At 47.0% G+C, this 24,826-nt stretch overlaps 1 protein-coding gene across 2 annotated transcripts in view; it reads left to right on the forward strand.

The window, feature by feature from the left end:
* senju (UDP-galactose transporter senju) overlaps positions 1–24,826 on the forward strand; it is a 68,061-nt gene that overhangs the window by 7,323 nt on the left and 35,912 nt on the right. For both annotated transcript variants that reach the window (XM_068352868.1, XM_068352869.1), the window contains exon 3: positions 17,736–17,782. In XM_068352868.1, coding sequence (XP_068208969.1) covers positions 17,736–17,782 — 47 coding nt within the window. The remainder of the gene's footprint in view (positions 1–17,735; positions 17,783–24,826) is intronic.

Raw genomic sequence — 24,826 nt, forward strand, 5'->3', positions numbered from 1 at the left:
AGCGCAAGTCGGTCCCTTCCGTGCAAGTCCAACGGCCCAGTTGTAGCCACTGGGTCAGTTCGGACTCGCTGCAGTCTTCCGATGACTGCACACCTCCTAAGAGAGGCAAAGTGGTACCGCAACAGGCAGTAACACCGTCTGTTGCCGCACCCGCTGTTGTAGACCCTAAGTCACAACAGGCAGTAGCTCCGTCTGTTGCCGCACCCGCTGTTGTAGACCCCAGTGGTCTTTGCTGCAGTCTATGCAGACTCAGTTAGCTGCTGTTATGCAGGAGTATCGTGCGGAGAAGGTTGACGCTGCACCCGTTAGCCTACAACCTACCACGGTTGTGCGCCCAGCAGACGCTGAGGCCGCCTGCTCCCACACTCCAGCTGTGAGAGCTCCTCCACCCATGCGCAGTCGACCCTGCCAGACGCATGCTGACGTTCACAGACGCACGGAACCCTCCGTTGCCGTTCGTGAGCTACCACAACAACAGGAGGGTGGAGTTAAGCTGCTTTGTTTTGCCTCTGTGCGTCAACCTCCGCAACCCACTGTGGTTACCGCTACTCGCCCGCAGCAGACTAGTCAGTCAGGAGTAGAGGCTTTGCTTTCCCACACAGCTATGGTTGTTGCCAGCTCACAGACTGTCAAACAGTTACATGACGTTGCCTTCTGGTCTGCTACTAATGCACCGGTGCTGTATGTCCTCACGCACCTGTTGTGGTTGACAGTTCAGTTTTTGACAGTTCACAGACTGTCAAGCAGTTACATAACGTTGCCTTCTGGTCTGCCACTAATGCACCAGTGCTGTATGTCCTCACGCACCTGTTGTGGTTGACAGTTCAGTTTTTGACAGTTCACAGACTGTCAAGCAGTTACATAACGTTGCCTTCTGGTCTGCTGCTAATGCACCAGTGAGACCCTCACTGAGATAACCTAGCTTTTCTCGGACAAGGTTCCTGTAGATGAGAAAGTGCTGTTCTCCCTCCTCCTGATATTCCTTTGAGGACTCTGTCATTTGGAGAGGAGCCTTAAGCTGCTTAGCCTCCTATGGACTTTAATTAAATCATGATGATTTTTTAAGGATCTTCGTCCGGATCTTGTAACTGCTGCTCCTCGTTCGCCTCACGTCAGTACTTACACTAGGCCTAGCTACTTCGAAGCCGTTGTTGTTAAGCTAGTGCTCTCTCGCTCTCCTAGAGAGCGTTACGTTGGCTAGGCGACTGGTTTTTGCACCAGGAGGAGTTTTAGGGATACAGCCTTTGATTTCCCTTCTTTTAAACTGGCTTATAGAGCGAGAGTCTGATAGGACACGAGAGAAGTTCTCGGCTTGGGAGTTCATGCCTCTGCCCAGGTAGACTTCTCAATTCTGGTAGACTCGCCCTGGCGCCTAGCCAGGAGACGCTCCAGTTGTTTACAGGTCAACTTCTCAACTTTTGTCGAGCCTTTGAAGTTTTGCTGTACTATTATGTCACTCATAACAAGGCTTCCAGGGATGGTAAATGGTTCCGCCTCAGTCGCTAACCCCGTCTGTTGCCACACCTGCTCCCGTAGACCCTAATGGGCTTTGCTACAAGACATGCAGTCCAAGCTTGTGTCCTTGATAGAGGACTTAATACGGAGAAGAACCTTCTGGCCAACAACCTTCCTACCGGTTGGTTGTGCGCCCTGTTGACGCTGAGGTTTCCTACTCGCGTCTGCCAGTTGAGGTGGTTCCTCCACCGATGCGACCCAGTGTGGGTTGCCAGTCACACGTTGACGTTAAGCGACGTTCGGAGGTGGTTGTTGACGTTCAGTGTGTCACTAGGAAGACGTTCAACAACCAGCAGAGGTGACTTGTTGTGACGCAGTGCGTCTACCTCAGCAACCCGGTAGGGTGTTGACTGCACAACCCAGACAGTCTAGACATTTTCGGGTTGACGTTGTACTTCCTCGCGCACCCATGGTTGTTGACAGTTCACAGACTGTGCAGCAGTGACATGATTTTGCGTCCGGCTCCGTCACGCTTCCACCAGTGCGACCGGATTCAGCGAGTCAGACGTTGCCCACTCCGTTGCCGTTTCCTCATCGGTTTCGGATGAGGAACCCTCTGATGAGGACGTTGCTGAACAAGACGATCAACCCCCAGCCCTGCTATCCATCCAGAAGATGCTGAAGAAGGAACGCTGCCCAGTCAGGCTGCGGATGAGTCTGGTAGGGACACTGTCATCTGTGGATCAATTTGTGTCACTAGGAAGACTGCACCTCCGTCCTCTTCTTTACCATCTAGCTTTTCACTGGAAAAAGGACAAGACGCTAGAAGCGGTCTCGATCCCGGTTTCCGGAAAGATAAAGTCTGGTCTGACTTGGTGAAAGGACTGTATCAACCTTAGAGAGGGTCTTCCCCTGACTGTTCAGACTCCCAACCACGTTCTCTTCTCGGACGCATCGGACGTAGGCTGGGGTGCGACATTAGACGGTAGGGAATGCTCGGGATTATGGAACTCGAGTCAAAGGTCAATGCATTTTATCTGCAAGAAGCTACTGGCAGTACGTCTGATCTGGAAAAGCTTCAGGTCTCTCCTTCAAGGCAAAGTGGTGGAGGTGAACTCGGACAACACCACGGCTTTGGCGTACATCTCCAAGCAAGGAGGGACCTACTCCTTGACATGGTACGAGATCGCAAGGGACCTCCTCACCTGGTCAAAAGGTCTAGACATTTCACTAGTAACGAGGTTCATCCAAGGCAACTTGAATGTCTGGCAGATTGTCTCAGTCGGAAGGGACAAATAATTCCAACAGAATGGACCCTCCACAAGGATGTATGCAAGAGACTTTGGGCCACCTGGGGCCAGCCAAACATAGATCTCTTCGCAACCTCGATGACCAAGAGGCTCCCAATATTTTGCTCACCAATCCCCGACCCAGCAGCAGTTCATATAGATGCCTTTCTACTAGATTGGTCACATCTAGACCTATATGCATTCCCTCCGTTCAAGATTGTCAACAAGGTACTGCAGAAGTTCACCTCTCACGAAGGGACAAGGTTGACGCTAGTTGCTTCCCTCTGGCCCGCGAGAGAATGGCTCACCGAGGTACTTCGATGGCTAGTAGACGTTCCCAGAACACATCCCCTAAGGCTGGACCTTCTACGTCAGCCACGCGTAAAGAAGGTACACCAAGGCCTCCACGCTCTTCGTCTGACTGCCTTCAGACTATCGAAAGACTCTCGAGAGCTAGAGGCTTTTCGAAGGAGACAACCAGAGCGATTGCTAGAGCAAGGAGAACTACCAATCGAAGTGGGAAATCTTCCGAAACTGGTGCAAGTCAGTATCCGTATCCTCGACCAGTACCTCTGTAACTCAAATAGCTGACTTTCTCTTATATCTGAGGAAAGAACGATCTCTTTCAGCTCCCACTATCAAGGGTTACAGAAGCATGTTGACATCAGTCTTCCGTCACAGAGGCTTAGATCTTTCCAACAATAAAGATCTACAGGACCTCCTTAAGTCTTTTGAGACCACGAAGGAGCGTCGTTTGGTTACACCTGGTTGGAATTTAGACGTGGTACTAAGATTCCTTATGTCAGACAGGTTCCAACCGCTACAATCAGCCTCCCTGAAAGATCTCACCTTTAAGACTCTTTTCCTGATATGCTTAGCCACAGCTAAAAGAGTCAGTGAGATTCATGCCTTCAGCAAGAACATCGGATTCTCATCCGAAACGGCTACATGTTCTACAACTTGGTTTTCTAGCCAAACACGAGCTGCCTTCTCGGCCTTGACCAATATCGTTCGATATTCCAAACTTATCGTATGGTTGGAAATGAACTAGAAAGAGTCTTATGTCCTGTAAGAGCTCTTAAGTTCTATTTAAAAACCTTTACGAGGCCCGTCTGAAGCTTTATGGTGTTCAGTTAAGAATCCATCTTTGCCTATGTCAAAGAATGCTTTATCCTATTTTATCAGACTGTTAATACGAGAAGCTCATTCCCATCTGAATGATGAAGACCAAGCTTTGCTGAAGGTAAGGACACACGAAGTTAGAACTGTCGCAAATTCCGTGGCCTTTAAACAAAATAGATCTCTGCAAAGTATATTCGACGCAACCTATTGGAAAATCAAATCAGTGTTCGCGTGTTTTTATCTTAAGAATGTCCAGTCTCTTTACGAGAACTGCTACACTCTGGGACCATTCGTAGCAACGAGTGCAGTAGTGGGCGAGGGCTCAACCACTACAATTCCCTAATTCCATAACCTTTTTAATCTTTCTCTTGAAATGTTTTATTATTGTTTTTGGGTTGTCCGGAAGGCTAAGAAGCCTTTCGCATCCTACTTGATTTGGCGGGTGGTCAAAGTCTTTTCTTGAGAAGCGCCTAGATTAGAGGTTTTGATGAGGTCCTTTAGTATGGGTTGCAACCCTTCATATTTCAGCTCCTAGGAGTCGCTCAGCATCCTATGAGGATCGCGAGACTCAGTAAGGAAGACGTACTTAAAAAGGCAGAGTAATTGTTCAAGTCGACTTCCTTACCAGGTACTTATTTATTTTATGTTTGTTATTTTGAATAACTGCTAAAATGAAATACAAAATACTTAGCTCATAATAATGTCAACATATATGCTGGTCTCTACCCACCCCCCTGGGTGTGAATCAGCTATATGATCACCGGCTAAGTTTAATATTGAAAAATGTTATTTTCATTAGTAAAATAAATTTTTGAATATACTTACCCGGTGATCATAAATTAAAGGACCCACCCTTCCTCCCCAATAGAGACCCAGTGGGCCGAGGAGAAAATTGGTTCTGTGTTGACATGGAGTACTTGAGTACCTGCTCGACAGATGGCGCTGTTGATGTACACCCCCACCTGTATAGCGATCGCTGGCGTATTTTGTCCTTAGGTTTTTCTGTCGGGCAGCAGAGCTGACAGCTATATGATCACCGGGTAAGTATATTCAAAAATTTATTTTACTAATGAAAATAACATTTTTTGACGAAACGTAAGTGGGCTCTTCTCTTATGTGCGAAATCAAGAGAGAGAGAGAGAGAGAAAGATAGAGACGGAGGGAGAGAGAGGAGAGAAAACGTTCCGTTCAAGCGGGTAACGTTGTTCTCGAGTTACTTGCGTCCCTAGTCTCTGTACGGGGAGAAAGGATAAAACGTTTTTAGTTTTTTATTCTCGTCCCCAGGCAATGTACGGTGAGAGATTGAAAACGTAGTTTTGAATGAACTAGTGTTTAGTCTCTTCCCCAGCCACTGAATTTTTTATCTTAAAATATGTTTACTGTTTTTTGCTGGTATTAATGTGCTTACATTATACGACTGATTTCGCAATTACTACCTTTTGATGAGGGTAGAATTGCGTGCTTCAGGTAGAAATCAGTAAAAGTTTCGATTTCAGTGAAATAAGTGCAAAACAGAAAATCGTAGTGATAAAGTGAAATTGCGCAAAGTGTTATCAGTGTTGCGACCGAGGGTTCGTCTGTTCGTGCCTGTCGTTCGCCTAGTCCGGGACCTCTTGCAAGCTCCCAAGCCCAGGGGAGAAGTAATGTCGTACGACTTATGGGTTCGAGAGGCCTTGATCAACGAACAGACGTTCCCTCTATGGTATCGGGTGTATCTTACCAAGATCACCCCTACCATAAGGCGAGAGAGACGATTTTCTCCTCGTCATCAGAAGGCTTTTCGCATAAGAAACCTGAAACAAGGTTTCGAGGCCCTTAAGCGAAAGTCAGTCCTTTCAGGACAGGTCCAGCGTCCTGGTTGTAGCCATTAGGACAGCTCTGACCCTATGCAGTCATCGGAAGACTGCTCGCCGCCTAACAAAAGCGTAACACAGACTCCGAGAGTCTTTTTGTTGGCAAGGTTTTGCGGTCACAGACGTTACCCTCGTCTCTTACCGCAACCATTTCCGTTGATCCTATATGGGTTGTACGGCAAGACATGCAGAATAAGCTTGCCTCCCTTATGGAAGACTATTCTGCCGATAAGTCCGTTGAGCCTAGCCGTTTATCTCATCGAGATCCTGGCTTTCAGCCACCCTAACGTTCCTTTGTGCGTCCTGTTGACGTTGGCGTAGCTAAGTCACGTCAGTCAGGTTGTTTAGAACCACACTCGATGCGGTCTCGTGTGGATTTTCAGCCACATTTGGACGTTAGGCCACTTGCTGATGCTCCAGTTGACGTTCAGGACGTTTGCTAACAATCGGAGTTGACTTGTTTTGACGCTGAGCGTCAACCTCCGCATTCTAGAGTTGTTTTGACTGCTCAGTCTAGGCGGTCAAAGCAGTCTCGAGTGGACGCTGTGCGTCCTCACGCACCTGTTGTTGTTGACAGTTCACAGACTGTCAAGCAGTTACATGACGTTGCGTCCTGGTCTCTCGCACCTGTTGTTGTTGACAGTTCACAGACTGTCAAGCAGTTACATGACGTTGCGTCCTGGTCCGCTACTAATGCACCAGTGCGTGTGGACTCTGCTTGTAAAGCATTGCCACCACGGTAGGTCTCTCCCTTGCTTGAGACTCAGCTATTATCGGACAAGGTTCCTTCAGATGAGGAAGTTGCTGTTCCCCCTCCTACTGATATTCCCTTGAGGACTCTGTCAGACGGAGAGGAGCCTAAAGCTGCTTAGCCCTCTATGGACTTTAAATAAATCATGCTGATTTTTAAGGATCTTTGTCCGGATCTTTTTGTAACTGCTGCTCCTCGTTCGCCTAAACGTCAGAGCTTACACTAGGCCTAGCTACTTCGAAGCCGTTGTTTTATAAGCTAGTGCTCTCTCGCTCTCCTAGAGAGCTTTACGTTTGCTAGGCGACTGGTTTATCACCAGGAGGAGTTTGGGGGATACAGCCTTTGCTTTCCCTTCTTTTAAACTGGCTTATAGAGCGAGAGTCTGATATGACACGAGAGAAGTTCTCGGCTTGGGAGTTCCTGCCTCTGCCCAGATAGACTTCTCAAACCTCATAGACTCTCCCTGGCGCCTGGCCATGAGACGCTCCAAGATTTTACAGGTCAACTTCACAGCTGTTTTCGAGCCTTTGAAGTTTTGCTGTACAATTATGTCATGCATAAACAAGGCTTTCAGGGATGGCTCCAATGATCTGACAGCCACGTTCTCTGCAGGAACAAGTCCCTCAGGGATGGCTCCATGATTTGGCAGCCATGTTCACTGCAGGAGTACGTAAGAGGCAAGTGCGCTCAATGTGTTCATTGTCAAGACAAACTTCACGATGAAGTCTTCCAGGCTGTCTTGACAGCATTTATGGAAGGCGACTGGATGGTCTCTCTCGACCTTCAGGAGGCATACTTCCATATTCCTATACACCCGGATTCCCAACCGTTTCTGAGGTTTGTTTACAGGAATGTGGGGTACCAGTTTCGAGCTATCGGGGATCCGAGCCTCCCTGTACTTGGACGACTGGCTTCTCAGAGCATCGTCCAGCCTTCACTGTCTGCAGGATCTACATTGGACGTTGAGTCTGGCCAGGGAGTTGGGACTTGTGGTCAACCTAAAATCCCAACTGATCCCATCCCAGATTATTCTATTTTTGGGGATGGAGATTCGCAGTCAAGCCCTGCTCGAAGTCCAACTAATGCTGAAAAGAAAACGTTTATTCAGTCAGGAGTTGGAACAGTCTCGTAGGGACTCTCTCCTCCCTGGAGCAGTTTGTCTCACTAGGGAGACTACCCCTTCTGCCTCTCCGGTTCCATCTAGCCTCTCACTGGAACTAGGACAAGACATTAGAGACGGTATCATTCCCAGTCTCCGAACCAATAAAGGCATGCCTGAAATGGTGGGACAGCAATATCAGTCTGAGAGTGGGACTATCCCTAGCAGTCAAGAACCCAAACCACGTGTTGTCCTCAGACGCGTCGGGTTTGGGTTGGGTGCGACCCTGGACGGTCGGGAATGCGCTGGTCTGTGGACCTCAAGTCAGAAGAGCATGCACATCAACGGCAAGGAGCTATTAGCAGTCCACTTGGCCTTGATGATATTAGGAAGCGTCTTCGAAACTAAGTGGTAGAGGTCAACTCAGACAACACCACAACTTTGGCGTACATCTCCAAGCAAGGAGGCACACACTCCTTCACGCTGCTCGAGATCGCAAGGGACCTTCTCTTATGGTCTAGAATTCGAGGCATCTCCCTGTTGACGAGATTCATCCAGGGGGACTTGAACGTCTTGGGAGACTGTCTCAGTCAGAGGGGTCAGGTGATACCCACGGAATGGACCCTCCACAAGGACGTGGGCAAGAGTCTTCGGGCTTCTTGGGGTCAACCAACCATAGACCTCTTTGCCTCCTCGTTGACCAAAAGGTTACCAATCTTTTGCTCTCCAGTCCTAGATACAGAAGCAATCTACATGGACGCGTTTCTACTGGATTGGTCTTTTATGGACTTATATGCATTCCCACCATTCAAGATAGTCAACAAGGTTCTGCAGAAGTTCGCCTCTCACGGAGGGACAAGGTTGACGTTGGTTGCTACCCTCTGGCCCGCGAGAGAGTGGTTCACCGAGGTACTTCAATGGCTGGTAGACTTTCCAAGAAGTCTTCCTCTAAGGGTAGATCTGTTACGTCAGCCCCACGTAAAGAATGTCCATCAAAGCCTCCCCGCTCTTTGTCTGACTTCCTTCACACTATCGAAAGACTCTCAAGAGCTAGAGGTTTTTCAAAGGAGGCAGTCAGTGCGATTGCAAGAGCTAGGAGAGCTTCTACCATTAGAGTATATCAGTCGAAGTGGGAAGTCTTTCGAGACTGGTGCAAGTCAGCATCTGTGTCCTCGTCCAGTACCTCTGTAGCCCAAATCGCAGATTTTCTTTTACATCTGAGAAAGGTTCGCTCCCTTTCAGCTCCCACGATTAAGGGCTACAGGAGCATGTTGGCTTCGGTCTTTCGACATAGAGGCTTAGATCTTTCCAACAATAAAGATCTCCAAGATCTCCTTAAGTCTTTCGAGACCTCTAAGGAACATCGTTTGGCAACTCCTGGATGGAACTTAGACGTGGTCCTAAGGTTCCTCATGTCAGACAGTTTTGAGCCATTACATTCAGCCTCCCTGAAGGATCTCACCCTCAAGACACTTTTCCTAGTGTGCTTGGCTTCGGCTAAAAGGGTCAGTGAACTTCATGCCTTCAGTAAGAACATCGGCTTTTCTACAGAAAAAAGCCACTTGTTCACTTCAACTTGGTTTCCTGGCCAAAAATGAACTGCCTTCTCGTCCTTGGCCTAAATCTTTTGATATTCCTTGCTTATCAGAGATCGTAGGCAACGAACTGGAAAGAGTATTATGTCCTGTTAGAGCTCTTAAGTTCGATTTAGCTCGTACTAAGTCATTACGAGGGAAATCTGAGGCATTATGGTGCTCAGTTAAGAATCCTTCATTGCCTATGTCAAAGAATTCTTTGTCATATTTTATCAGATTTTTTTAATACGAGAAGCTCATTCTCACTTGAATGAGAAAGACCGATGTTTGCTTAAGGTTAAGACGCACGAAGTTAGAGATATAGCAACCTCCGTGGCCTTCAAGCAAAATAAATCTCTGCAAAGTATTATGGACGCGACTTCTTGGAGAAACAAGTCAGTGTTCGTGTCATTTTACTTAAAAGATGTCCAGACTCTTTACGAGGACTGCTACACACTGGGTCCATTCGTTGCAGCGAGTGCAGTAGTGGGTGAGGGTTCTACCACTACACTTCCCTAATTCCAATATCCTTTTAATCTGTCTCTTGAAATGTTTTTAATATTGTTTTATGGGTTGTTCGGAAGGCTAAGAAGCCTTTCGCATCCTGATTGATTTGGCGGGTGGTCAAAGTCATTTCTTGAGAGCGCCCAGATTAGGGGTTTGATGAGGTCCTGTTGTATGGGTTGCAGCCCTTGATACTTCAGCTCCTGGGAGTCTGTCAGCATCCTAAGAGGATCGCTGGGCTCCGTGAGGAAGACAGACTTACAAGGCAGAGTAATCGTCTAAGTCAACTTCCTCACCAGGTACCTATTTATTTTGGTTTTGTTATATTGATAACTGCCAAAATGAAAAAACTCTTAGCTTATACGCAGTAAACATAATTAACTCTGGTCTCTACCCACCTCCTTGGGTGTGAATCAGCTATTATATATTCACCGGCTAAGTTAAATATTTAAAAATGATATTTTAATTATAAAATAAATTTTTGAATATACTTACCCGGTGAATATATAAATTAAATGACCCTCCCTTCCTCCCCAATAGAGACGCAGTGGGATGAGAAGAAATTGAAGGTTTTGTTTTCAATATTAATCTTACCCGATGATCATGTAGCTGTCAACTCTGTTGCCCGACAGAAATCTACGGTCGGGATACGCCAGCGATCGCTATACAGGTGGGGGTGTACACAACAGCGCCATCTGTGGTCAGGTACTCCAGTACTTCTTGTCAACACCACCTCAATTTTTCCTCTGTCGTGCCACCGGCTAGACCTACATGGATACGCTGTTGATTCTGGAGTTATTGTTCATGATTTGGTGATGTATTTGCTCTAGAGTTTAGCCTTCGCTATTCAGGAAGCTTTATCATTAGCTTAGCAAGTTTTTGGAATTAATTTGATTTAATTTTGGTGACGAAGAGAGTATGAACTCTCTTTCACTTTTAAATGGCCGACCCTTCCCTTAGACGGAAGTGTTGGTGTCGAAGAGAGTACAGACTCTCTTTCTTAATTTTGCTTAACAAAGTTTAGATTTTATGCTATTTTAATGTTTTTGAAAGAATTTCTTTGATAGTCTCGTACTGTTTTCAAAGTTGAACTAACGTTTTGTTTTGTCTCTGCAGTTGTTGACGTTCAGAACGTTCAACTTGCGCTCTATCGTTACGATAGAGAGAGAGTATTAACGGTTTCACGTTGCAGTAAGAGTAAACCGATTCTAGCGTTTTGTTCATTCTTTCTTAGCTTAAATGGTTTTAATTCTAATAAAGGAACTTTTTATTTGGGAAATCTTTGTTTTTTTCCTTTAACAATAATATGTTTTAACGATATATATAATTGGGCTCATCTCTCAGGTTCTAAGTCAAGAGAGAGAGAGAGAGAGATAGAGACAGAGGGAGAGAGAGGAGGATTAACGTTTCGTTCAAGCGGGTAACGTTGTCATCGTTTTTGCTCTTCTCCCTAGTCTCTTTAGGGGAAGAAGTTAAACGTTTCTAGAGTTTTATTCTTGCTCCCAGGCTTTATGCGGTGAGAGATTTTAAACGTAGTTTATTTGATCTAGTGTTTAGTCTCGTTTCCAGCCACTGAATTATTTATCTTTCATTATGTTTTTCTGTTACATTGTAATACTGTTTTCGCAATTACTAACTTTTAATGAAGGATAGAATTGCGTGTTTTAGGTACAAACCACTTAAAGTTTCGAGTTCAGTGAAATAAGTGCAAACAGAAAATCAAAAGTGATAAAGTGATAAGCGCAAAGTGTTATAGTGTTGCGTTCGAGGGTTCGTCTGTTCGTGCCAGTTGTTCGCCTAGTCTGGGACCTCTTACAAGCTCCCAAGCCCAGGGGAGAAGTAACGTCGAAGGACTTATGGGTTCATCAGGCCTTGATCGACAAACAGACTTTTCCCTCTGTGGTTTCGGGTGTAACCAACTCACGTAGCCGACGTGATCACCCCACCCACACAAAGACGAGAGAGCCCATTTATTCCTCGTCTGCGGAAGAGGTTTCTCGCAGAAACCATGGACCAATTCTTGCAGCTTTTAGTGCAAGTCGGTCCCTTCCGCGCAAGTCCAACTCCTAGGTGTAGCCATTAGCACTGGGTCAGTTCGGACTTGCTGCAGTACGACAACTGCACACCTCCCAGAGAGGCAAGGTGGTACCGCAACAGGCAGTAACTCCGTCTGTTGCCGCACCAGCTGTTTTAGACTCTCAGTCTCAACGGACAGTAGCTCCGTTTGTTGTTGTCTTTCATAGACCCTAGTGGTCCATGCTGCAGACTATACAGTCTCAGCTTGCTCCTTCGTACAGGAGTATCATGCTGGAAGGTTGACAATGTAGCCTGTTAACCTACAACCCGCCGAGGTTGTGCGCTCAGCAGATACTGCGGCTGCCTGCTCCCACCCTCCACCTGTGAGAGCTCCACCTCCGATGCGCAGTCCACCCTGCCAGACGCATGTTCTTGCTGCGCCTCCTGCTTTCATGCGTGAGTTGCCGCATCGGGAGTTGCCGGGTTCCAGCACTATGAGGCAACCTCCTCAACCCATGAGGCAGGAGCCTCATGCTATGCGGCAACCTCCTCTTCCCATGAGGCAGGAGCCTCATGCTATGAGGCATCCTCCTCAAACCATGAGGCAGGAGCCTCATGCTATGCGGCAACCTCCTCTACCCATGAGGCAGGAGCCTCATGCTATGAGGCATCCTCCTCAAACCATGAGGCAGGAGCCTCATGCTATGCGGCAACCTCCTCTACCCATGAGGCAGGAGCCTCATGCTATGAGGCATCCTCCTCAACCCATGAGGCAGGAGCCTCATGCTATGCGGCAACCTCCTCTACCCATGATGCAGGAGCCTCATGCTATGAGGCATCCTCCTCAAACCATGAGGCAGGAGCCTCATGCTATGCGGCATCCCCCTCAACCCATGAGGCAGGAGCCTCATGCTATGCGGCATCCTCCTCAACCCATGAGGCAGGAGCCTCATGCTATGCGGCAACCTCCTCTACCCATGAGGCAGGAGCCTCATGCTATGCGGCATCCTCCTCAACCCATGAGGCAGGAGCCTCATGCTATGCGGCATCCTCCTCAACCCATGAGGCAGGAGCCTCATACTATGAGGAGCCTCATGCTATGCGGCATCCTCCTCAAACCATGAGGCAGGAGCCTCATGCTATGCGGCAACCTCCTCAACCCATGAGGCAGGAGCCTCATACTATAGCATGAGCCTCATCCCATGCAGCATGAGCCTCATACCATGCAGCATGAGCCTCATCCCATGCAGCATAAGCCGCATGCCATGCAACATGCTCTGCATACCTTACAGCATGCTCTACATACAGCATGCTCTGCATACCTTACAGCATGCTCTGCATACCTTACAGCATGTGCATACCTTACAGCATGCTCTGCATACCTTACCGCATGCTCCTCAGGCACACATCTTTGGTTGTTGCCAACTCACAAGACTGTCAAGCAGTTTCATAACGTTGCCTTCTGGTCTGCTGCTTTTGCACCAGTGAAACCATCACTGAGAGAACTTAGCTTTTCTCGGATATGGTTCCTGTAGATGAGAAAGTGCTATTCTCCCTCCTTCTGATATTCCAGGGAGGGTAATGGTTCCGCTTCAGTCGCTAACCCCGTCTGTTGCCACACCTGCTCCCATAGACCTTGAGCTTTGTTGCAAGACATGCAGTCCAAGCTTAGTCCTTGTTAGAGGATTTTTTTGTTTACGGAGTCAGTGTGTCACTGGGAAGACGTTCAACAACCAGCAGAAGTGACTTGTTGTGACGCAGTGCGGCTACCTCAGCAACCCGATAAGGAGTTGTCTGTACGACCCAGACAGTCTAGACAGTTTCGGGTTGTCGCTGTACTTCCTCGCTTCCCCATGGTTGACAGTTCACAGACTGTGCAGCAGTACCATGATCTTGTGTCCGGCTCCGTCAGACGACTGGCTTTTAAGAGCTCCCACAAGTCGTCGCTGTCTGGAGATTCTCAGATGGACTATGGATCTGACCAAGGAACTGGGCCTCCTGGTCAATTTTGAGGAGTCCCAGCTCGTCCCATCCCAGACCATTGTCTACCTGGGTATGGAGCTTCAGAGTCGAGCTTTTCGGGCTTTTCCGTCGGCCCCAAGGATCTACCAAGCCCTAGAATGCATCCAGAGCATGCTGAGAAGGAACCGATGCTCAGTCAGGTAGTGGATGAGTCTAACAGGGACATTTTCATCGCTGGCCCTGTTCATCGAGTTAGGGAGACTCCACCTCCGCCCCCTTCAGTATCATCTAGCTGCTCACTGGATAAAGGACATGACACTAGAGACGGTCTCAGTTCCTGTTTCCGAAGAGAGGAGGTCTACTCTCACGTGGTGAAAGAACAGCTTTCTTCTCAAGGAAGTCTACCTTTGGCTGTTCAGAAACCCGACCGCCGTCTCTTCTCGGATGCATCAGACACGGGCTGGGATGCGACTTTGGACGGACAGGAATGCTCGGGAACATGGAATCAGGAGCAAAGGACACTTCACATCAATTGCAAGGAGCTGTTGGCGGTTCATCTGGCCTTGATAAACTTCAAGTCCCTCCAGCTTAACAAGGTGGTGGAGGTGGACTCTGACAACACCACAGCCTTGGCTTACATCTCCAAGCAGGGAGGGACTCATTCGTGGAAGTTGTTCTAGATCGCAAGGGACCTCCTCATTTGGTCAAAAGATCGAAAGCTCACGCTGGTAACGAGGTTCATTCAGGGCGATATGAATGTCATGGCAGATCGCATCAGCCGGAAGGGTCAGGTCATCCCCACAGAGTGGACCCTTCACAAGAATGTTTGCAGCAGACTTTGGGCCCTGTGGGGTCAACCAACTATAGATCTGTTCGCTACCTCGATAACCTAGAAGCTACCGTTGTATTGTTCTCCGATTCCAGACCCAGCAGCAGTTCACGTGGATGCTTTTCTGCTGGATTGGTCCCATCTCGACCTGTATGCATTCCCGCCGTTCAAGATTGTCAACAGGGTACTTCAGAATTCGCCTCTCGCAAAGGGACACGGCTGACGTTGGTTGGCTCCGCTCTGGCCCGCGAGAGAATGGTTCATAGAGGTACTGCAATGGCTGGTCGACATTCCCAGGACTCTTCCTCTAGGAGTGGACCTTCTACGTCAACCTCACGTAAGAAGGTACACCCAAACCTCCACGCTCTTCGTCTGACTGCCTTCAGACTTTCGAAAGACTCTCAAGAGCTAGGGGCTTTTCGAAGGAGGCAGCCAGAGCGATTGCCAGAGCAAGGAGGACATCCACTCTCAGAGTCTATCATTCTAAAGGGGAAGTCTTCCGAAGCTGGTACAAGGCCAATGCAGTTTCCTCAACCAGTACCACTGTAACCCAGATTGCTGACTTCCTGTTACATCTAAGGAACGTAAGATCCCTTTCAGCTCCTACGATCAAGGGTTACAGAAGTATGTTGGCAGCGGTTTTCCACCACAGAGGCTTGGATCTTTCCACCAACAAAGATCTACAGGATCTCCTTAGGTCTTTTGAGACCTCAAAGGAACGTCGGTTGTCCACTCCAGGCTGGAATCTAGACGTGGTCCTAAGGTTCCTTATGTCATCAAGATTTGAACCTCTCCAATCAGCCTCTTTTAAGGACCTCACATTAAAACTCTTTTCCTCGTGTGCTTGACAACAGCTAAAAGAGTAAGTGAGATCCATGCCTTCAGCAGGAACATAGTTTTCACATCTGAAACGGCTACATGTTCCTTGCAGCTCGGTTTTTTGCTAAAACGAGCTTCCTTCACGTCCTTGGCCTAAGTCGTTCGAGATCCCAAGCCTGTCCAACTTGGTGGGGAACGAACTGGAGAGAGTACTTTGCCCAGTTAGAGCTCTTAGGTACTATCGAAAAAGGTCATAACCTTTACGAGGACAATCAGAAGCCTTATGGTGTGCTATCAAGAAGCCTTCTCTTCCAAGGTCTAAGAACTCAGTTTCTTACTAATTCAGGCTTCTGATTAGGGAAGCACAATTCTCATCTGAAGGAAGAAGACCTTGCTTTGCTGAAGGTAAGGACACATGAAGTGAGAGCTGTGGCTACTTCAGTGGCCTTCAAACAGAACCGGTCGCTGCAGAGTGTTATGGATGCAACCTATTGGAGAAGCAAGTCAGTGTTCGCATCATTCTATCTCAAAGATGTCCAGTCTCTTTACGAGAACTGCTACACCCTGGGACCATTCGTAGCAACGAATGCAGTAGTAGGCGGGGGCTCAGCCACTACATTCCCATAATCCCATAACCTTTTTAACCTTTCTCTTGAATACTTTTTATGGGTTGTACGGAAGGCTAAGAAGCCTTCCACATCCTTGTTGATTTGGCGGGTGGTCAATTCTTTCTTGAGAAGCGCCGAGGTTAAAGGTTGTGATGAGGTCCTTTAGTATGGGTTGCAGCCCTTTATACTTCAGCACCTAAGAGTCGTTCAGCATCCTAAGAGGACCGCTACGCTCAGTAAGGAAGACGTACTTAATAAAGGCAGAGTAATGGTTCAAGTCGTCTTCCTTACCAGGTACTTATTTATTTTATGTTATTTTTGAATAACTAATAAAATAAAATACGGGATACTTAGCTTCTTTGTTAACATGTATGCTGGTCTCCACCCACCACCCTGGGTGTGAATCAGCTACATGATCATCGGGTAAGATTAATATTGAAAAATGTTATTTTCATTAGTAAAATAAATTTTTGAATATACTTACCCGATGATCATGATTTAATTGACCCACCCTTCCTCCCCATAGAGAACCAGTGGACCGAGGAAAAAATTGAGGTGGTGTTGACAAGAAGTACTGGAGTACCTGACCACAGATGGCGCTGTTGTGTACACCCCCACCTGTATAGCAATCGCTGGCGTATCCCGACTGTAGATTTCTGTCGGGCAACAGAGTTGACAGCTACATGATTATCGGGTAAGTATATTCAAAAATTTATTTTACTAATGAAAATAACATTTTACATCCGAGAGTGGTATCTGGCCAACAGTTGGCGCTGGTGGGCACACCCGCAACCTGCATAGCGATCGCTCGCGAGTTTTTTATGTATGTGTCTGTCGAGCAACAGAGTTGCAGCTATTATATATTCACCGGGTAAGTATATTCAAAAATTTATTTTGTAATTAAAATATCATTTTTCTTTAACTATGTTTTTCTTGTATAGGTTTAGCCTCTCTATAGTAAATGGAAAGTAAAGATAAATTGAGGTCTTTATATTGCATGGCCAAATGTTCTTGGGATAGAACTGTGTTCTTGTCTTCTTATTTCTTTTTACTTGAGTGGAGGAGCATGTTATGTGCCATAGTTTCTTTCTTACAAAGTGATAAGTACCGTTTATCCATTCAATTTTTGTACAGTATTTGTAAGTTAACCATATGAATCCGACCCATTAATAAAGTGTTATAGAAATTACAGTCCATCTACAGTTTTATTCTTGTTTAGATTATGTAATTTTTAGAATTATTCATACCTAAATAGATTTAGGTAGGATGAAAATACCTTATAGCAGTGCAGGTCTAAGATGTATACAGTTAATTTTTTGTTGCGTACTGTATTGAATAAAGTTAAAAAGATTTGTTTGTTCAGTAACTTGTGTTGCAAATGCAGGTTTATGAAGAAAGTATGCATGAGTTTTCTGATATTTAAAGACAAGATTGAGGAAAATAGTATTTGTTGAAGTGTTGACATAATCTGACAATTATATGCATTTTTTTTTGCCCACTTTTATAAAACATACATCCATCATACCGTGTATGTGAAATGTCTCGACAAAAATAACTAAATTGGTATAAGATTTTGATAATTTTATGTGCATTGCAAAAGCTGTAAAATGGTATAAGTCGCTCAATTAGTGTTCCAATGGTTGGTTAATGAATGCTTTAATAGTTACTGAAAAAATACTACACATGTGGTAACCTTTTTGCTTATGTTTGTATTAATATTCTCTTTTATTTGAATATTTAAGTGTGTGATACTGCTTGAAGCCATTCTCCCTTGTGTGAACAAAAAAATTTTGGGTGGTCAATATCTATCCTAGAGTTTGTACTTAATGAATCTTTCTCTCTCTCTCTTTTCAGTCATAAAATTGTTACATTATTAACTGAAATGAAGAAGCATTTTAGAGGTAGGTACTGATTCAAATTACAGCGCTATAATTGGTTGCAAACACCTGGTTGATTATGATTACAAAGTATCTAATTTGTTTAAGTTACTGTAATGGTATTGTAGGTCCTCCTGATATTTTATTCATTATTGTTAAAAAAAGTTGTATTAATTTTTCTACCTTATTTAGTTTAGATAGTCGCTTGAATCTGAGTAATCAAAGTATATTATCAAATAGTTTAAGTAGTACAGTAATGTGTATAAAGGTTAAATTTATTTTTTAATTGCTGTGATTATATGGACCTTGAATATATAACTGTTTTCAATATTAATCTTACCCGACGATCATGTAGCTGTCAACTCCGTTGCCCGACAGAAATCTACGGTCGGGATACGCCAGCGATCGCTATCCAGGTGGGGGTGTACACAACAGCGCCATCTGTGAGTAGGTACTCAAGTACTTCTTGTCAACAAGAACTCAATTTTTCCTCTGTCGTGCCGCCGGCAAGACCTACTTGGATACGCTGTTGATTCTGGAGTTGTTGTTCACGATTTGGTGATGTATTTACTCTAGAGTTTAGCCTTCGCTATTCAGGAAGCTTTATCATTAGCTTAGCAAGCTTTTGGAATTAATTTGGATTAATTGTTAACGAACTTTGCTAGATTTTGGAATTCCCCCTTGACTACTTCTAAATTCAAGATGTCTGACCAGTCTCAAGTCCCTAAATACAGGCAGTGTAGTGTTAGGACTTGTGCTAGGCGTCTTCCGAAGGCCTCTTTAGATCCTCACACCGTTTGTTTCAATTGTAGGGGTAAAACCTGTCAATTGGAAGATCGATGTGGGGAATGTGCTGGGCTTTCGGAATTCGATTTTAACGAATTCCTCAAAAATGCACGTAGGTTAGAGAAGGAGAGAATCAGGAGGAGTTCTTCTCGCTCTGTGGATTTTTCCTCTCCCCATGCCCCTCAACCTTTTCCTTCCCCTGTGGTGGTGACTCCCGAACCTGCTACTAGTGCTCAGCCATCCATGGCGGATATGTTGCGTGCCATTCAGGCTCTAGGTGACCGAGTGGAGTCATTGGCTAATGACCGTAATCAGCTCTTGGCAGATGTCAGAGAGCTGAAAGCGAAAAGTGCAGTGGGAAGTGTTAGTGCTAGTGATGTGAAAAGTGTCAGTGTCAGTGTTGCGCATGAGGGTACATCTGTGCGTGCCAGTCGTCCTCCCAGTCCGGGACCTCTTGCAAGCTCCCAAGCCCAGGGGAGAAGCAATGTCGAAGGACCAAAGGGTTCGGCAGGCCTTGATCGGCGCACGGATGTATCCTCAGTGGTTGCGGACGTATCTGTTCAAGATCGTCCCATCCACAAACAGATGAATGAGCCCTTACATTCCTCGTCTGTGGAAGAAGTTTCCAGGAGGAAACGATGGACCAAGGTCTCACGACCGCTCAAACGTAAGGTCCCTTCCGAGCGAGTCCAACGGCCCAGGTGTAGCCACTGGGTCAGTTCGGACTCGCTGCAGTCATCTGATGACTGCACACCTCCCAAGAGAGGTAGAGTGGTTCCACAACAGGCCTCTGCTCCGTCTGTTGTTGCTCCAACCACGGTAGACCCTAAGTGGTCCATGCTGCAGACTATGCAGTCTCAGCTTGCGGCATTCATGCAGGAGTATCATGCTGAGAAGGTTAACACTGCTCCTGTTAACCTACAACCCGCCGAGGTTGTGCGCTCAGCAGATACTGCGGCTGCCTACTCCCACACTCCACCTGTGAGAGCTCCACCACCGATGCGCAGTCCTCCCTGCCAGATGCATGTTCTTGCTGCTGTAGAGCTGCCGGGTTCCAGCACTATGCAGCTTTCTCCGCAACCCATGCGGCATGCGCCGCATACCATACAGCATGCTCCGCATACCATACAGCATGCTCTGCTACCCACCGCAGCCCCTCCCACGCACCAACACTCTGCTTTTGTTGTTGCCAGCTCGCATACAGACCAGCAGCGGCATGATGTTGGATCCGCAGCTACGCATGCACCCGTTCTGCCGGATTCAGCCGTTCAGCTTTCTGCTCTACCTTTGCCACTTCCTACTCAGCTTTTGGATGATGGAGTATCGGATGACGAAGCTGCACACTTGGATGAGCCGCACTCTGACTTTGAAGGGCCCAAGTCTACGCCTCCCTCCTTAGACTTTCGTAAAGTCCTTGCCTTGTTCAGGGACTTGTATCCTGAGCAGTTTGTGTCTGCAACCCCTCGCTCTCCTCCCTCCGAGTTTGCTCTGGGCATGCAGTCTGCTGCGCCTGCCTTCACCAAGCTCGTTCTCGCACGTTCATCTAAGAGAGCTTTGAGGGTTATGGGAGAATGGTTGCATTCCAAGAAGCAACTGGGAAAGACTGCATTCATCTTTCCGCCTACCAAGCTTGCTTCCAAGTCGAGCGTCTGGTATGCCACGGGAGAGGAACCCGGCTTGGGAGTTCCTGCCTCTGCCCAGGGCGACTTCTCAAGTCTGGTTGACTCTCCCCGCAGGTTGGCTATGAGATGATCGAAGATCTGCTGGTCCTTTTCTGATATGGATCATCTGTTGAAGGGAGTCTTTCGTGCCTTCGAGATCTTCAACTTCCTCGATTGGTGTTTGGGAGCCTTAAGCAGGAAGACTTCCCCTTCAGATAGGGACTCTGCCATGCTGATCATGTCTTGCATGGACAAAGCCATTCGGGATGGGTCCGGTGAACTTGCGGCTTCGTACGTGTCAGGAGTGCTCAAGAAGAGAGAACATCTTTGCTCCTTCTTATCGGCTGGTATCACTCCTTGCCAGAGGTCAGAGTTGTTGTTCGCTCCTCTCTCCAAGTGTCTGTTTCCGGAGGAGCTGATTAAGGGGATGGCTGCCTCTCTCATCCATAAGGATACCCATGATCTGATGGCATCTTCTGCACGTAAGGCTAAACCCTTACCTTCCGTGCCTAGACCCTTCCGCCCTGCAGCAGTAGACACTCCTGCTACTCGGTTCATCCCGCCCTTTCGTGGTAGAACCTCCAGCAGAGGAGGTACCCGTGCCGACAGTTACCGTGGCAAATCCAAGAAGGGTTCCAAGTCCGCAAAAGGCAAGTTCTGACTTCCTTCTTCTCCAGACAGCAGTGGGGGCCAGACTCAAGACCTTCTGGCAAGCTTGGGAGAGCAGAGGTGCAGACGCTCAGTCTGTGAAGTGGCTAAGGGAGGGATACAGAATTCCGTTCTGCCGCAGTCCCCCTCTAGCTACATCTCCCATCAACCTCTCTCCCAACTACAAGGAGAAGGAAAAGAGGCTAGCGTTGCAACAAGAGGTGTCGCTCTTGCTACAAAAGGAAGCGGTAGTCATAGTCCGGGACCATCAATCCCCGGGCTTCTACAACCGTCTCTTCCTGGTAGCGAAGAAGACAGGAGGTTGGAGACCGGTGCTGGACGTCAGTGCTCTCAATGCTTTTGTCACCAAGCAGACGTTCACGATGGAGACGACGAAGTCGGTCCTAGCAGCGGTCAGGCAGGAGGACTGGATGGTCTCGTTAGACCTGAAAGACGCGTACTTTCACGTCCCCATCCATCCAGACTCCCAACCTTTCCTAAGGTTCATCTTTGGAAAGGTTGTGTACCAGTTCCAAGCCCTGTGCTTTGGCCTAAGCACGGCACCTCTTGTGTTTACCAGACTGATGAGGAATATTGCGAAATTCCTTCACTTGGCAGACATCAGAGCCTCCCTCTATTTAGACGACTGGCTTTTAAGAGCTCCAACAAGTCGTCGCTGTCTGGAGAATCTCAGATGGACTATGGATCTGACCAAGGAACTGGGCCCCCTGGTCAATTTAGAGAAGTCCCAGCTCGTCCCATCCCAGACCATTGTCTATCTCGGTATGGAGATTCAGAGTCGAGCTTTTCGGGCTTTTCCGTCGGCCCCAAGGATCAATCAAGCCCTAGAGTGCATCCAGAGCATGCTGAGAAGGAACCGATGTTCAGTCAGGCAGTGGATGAGTCTAACAGGGACACTTTCATCGCTGGCCCAATTCATCGAGTTAGGGAGACTCCACCTCCGCCCCCTTCAGTATCATCTAGCTGCTCACTGGATAAAGGACATGACGCTAGAGGCGGTCTCAGTTCTTGTTTCCGAAGAGATGAGGTCTACTCTAACGTGGTGGAAGAACAGCATTCTTCTCAAGGAAGGTCTACCATTGGCTGTTCAGACCCCCGACCACCGTCTCTTCTCGGACGCATCGGACACGGGCTGGGGTGCGACACTGTACGGACAGGAATGCTCGGGCACATGGAATCAGGAGCAAAGGACACTTCACATCAATTGCAAGGAGTTGTTGGCAGTTCATCTGGCCTTGATAAACTTCAAGTCCCTCCAGCTAAACAAGGTGGTGGAGGTGAACTCCGACAACACCACAGCCTTAGCTTACATCTCCAAGCAGGGAGGGACTCATTCGAGGAAGTCGTTCGAGATCGCAAGGGACCTCCTCATTTGGTCAAAAGATCGAAAGCTTTCGCTGGTAACGAGGTTCATTCAGGGTGATATGAATGTCATGGCAGATCGCCTCAGCCGGAAGGGTCAGGTCATCCCCACAGAGTGGACCCTTCACAAGAATGTTTGCAGCAGACTATGGGCCCTGTGGGGTCAGCCAACCATAGATCTATTCGCTACCTCGATGACCAAGAGGCTCCCGATGTATTGTTCTCCGATTCCAGACCCAGCAGCAGTTCACGTGGATGCCTTTCTGCTGGATTGGTCCCATCTCGACCTGTATGCTTTCCCGCCGTTCAAGATTGTCAACAGGGTACTTCAGAAGTTCGCCTCTCACAAAGGGACACGGCTGACGTTGGTTGCTCCCCTCTGGCCCGCGAGAGAATGGTTCACCGAGGTACTGCAATGGCTAGTCGACGTTCCCAGGACTCTTCCTCTAAGAGTGGACCTTCTGCGTCAACCTCACGTAAAGAAGGTACACCCAAACCTCCACGCTCTTCGTCTGACTGCCTTCAAACTATCGAAAGACTCTCAAGAGCTAGAGGCTTTTCGAAGGAGGCAGTCAGAGCGATTGCCAGAGCAAGGAGGACATCCACTCTCAGAGTCTATCAGTCTAAATGGGAAGTCTTCCGAAGCTGGTGCAAGGCGAATGCAGTTTCCTCAACCAGTACCACTGTAACCCAGATTGCTGACTTCCTGTTACATCTAAGGAACGTAAGATCCCTATCAGCTCCTACGATCAAGGGTTACAGAAGTATGTTGGCAGCGGTATTCCGCCACAGAGGCTTAGATCTTTCCACCAACAAAGATCTTCAGGACCTCCTTAGGTCTTTTGAGACCTCAAAGGAACGTCGGTTGTCCACTCCAGGCTGGAATCTAGACGTGGTTTTAAGGTTCCTAATGTCATCAAGATTTGAACCGATCCAATCAGCCTCTTTTAAGGACCTCACATTAAAAACTCTTTTCCTCGTGTGCTTAGCAACAGCTAAAAGAGTAAGTGAGATCCACGCCTTCAGCAGGAACATAGGTTTTACATCTGAAACGGCTACATGTTCCTTGCAGCTCGGTTTTTTGGCTAAAAACGAGCTTCCTTCCCGTCCTTGGCCTAAGTCGTTCGAGATCCCAAGCCTGTCCAACTTGGTGGGGAACGAACTAGAGAGAGTACTTTGCCCAGTAAGAGCTCTTAAGTACTATTTAAGAAGGTCAAAGCCATTACGAGGACAATCAGAAGCTTTATGGTGTGCTATCAAGAAGCCTTCTCTACCGATGTCTAAGAACGCAGTTTCTTACTACATCAGGCTTTTGATTAGAGAAGCACATTCTCATCTGAAGGAAGAAGACTTTGCTTTGCTGAAGGTAAGGACACATGAAGTGAGAGCTGTCGCTACTTCAGTGGCCTTCAAACAGAACCGTTCTCTGCAGAGTGTTATGGATGCAACCTATTGGAGAAGCAAGTCAGTGTTCGCATCATTCTATCTCAAAGATGTCCAGTCTCTTTACGAGAACTGCTACACCCTGGGACCATTCGTAGCAGCGAGTGCAGTAGTAGGTGAGGGCTCAGCCACTACATTCCCATAATCCCATATCCTTTTTAACCTTTCTCTTGAATACTTTTTATTGTTGTTTTTTGGGTTGTACGGAAGGCTAAGAAGCCTTCCGCATCCTGGTTGATTTGGCGGGTGGTCAAATTCTTTCTTGAGAAGCGCCTAGGTTAGAGGTTGTGATGAGGTCCTTTAGTATGGGTTGCAGCCCTTTATACTTCAGCACCTAGGAGTTGTTCAGCATCCTAAGAGGACCGCTAGGCTCAGTAAGGAAGACGTACTTAAAAAAGGCAGAGTAATAGTTCAAGTCGACTTCCTTACCAGGTACTTATTTATTTTATGTATGTTATTTTGAATAACTGATAAAATGAAATACGGGATACTTAGCTTCTTTGTTAACATGTATGCTGGTCTCCACCCACCACCCTGGGTGTGAATCAGCTACATGATCGTAGGGTAAGATTAATATTGAAAAATGTTATTTTCATTAGTAAAATAAATTTTTGAATATACTTACCCGACGATCATGAATTAAAGAACCCGCCCTTCCTCCCCATAGAGAACCAGTGGACCGAGGAGAAAATTGAGTTCTTGTTGACAAGAAGTACTTGAGTACCTACTCACAGATGGCGCTGTTGTGTACACCCCCACCTGGATAGCGATCGCTGGCGTATCCCGACCGTAGAATTCTGTCGGGCAACGGAGTTGACAGCTACATGATCATCGGGTAAGTATATTCAAAAATTTATTTTACTAATGAAAATAACATTTTTTAGCTTTATCCTTTCTGGAGAAAAAGTTCATTCTACATCATATCTTCAGAAAAAGTTCTATCTTTATATATTCTGAAACTTTCTCCCGATAATTGATATAATATACAGAAAATGATATCAAAGAGACATGTGGGGATGATATTTTTATAACAATGTATCTGCGGTTAAAATGGTCTTGGATTGTCAGTCAGCCATTTTAATTGCTGAGAACTTTGAGGTTTCATTCTCCTTTCTCGCCTCAAGGACATTATTTGTAGCAGTAGTAG

The sequence above is a fragment of the Palaemon carinicauda genome, chromosome 29, assembly GCF_036898095.1.
Source record: "Palaemon carinicauda isolate YSFRI2023 chromosome 29, ASM3689809v2, whole genome shotgun sequence".
Classification (NCBI taxonomy): Eukaryota; Metazoa; Arthropoda; class Malacostraca; order Decapoda; family Palaemonidae; genus Palaemon; species Palaemon carinicauda.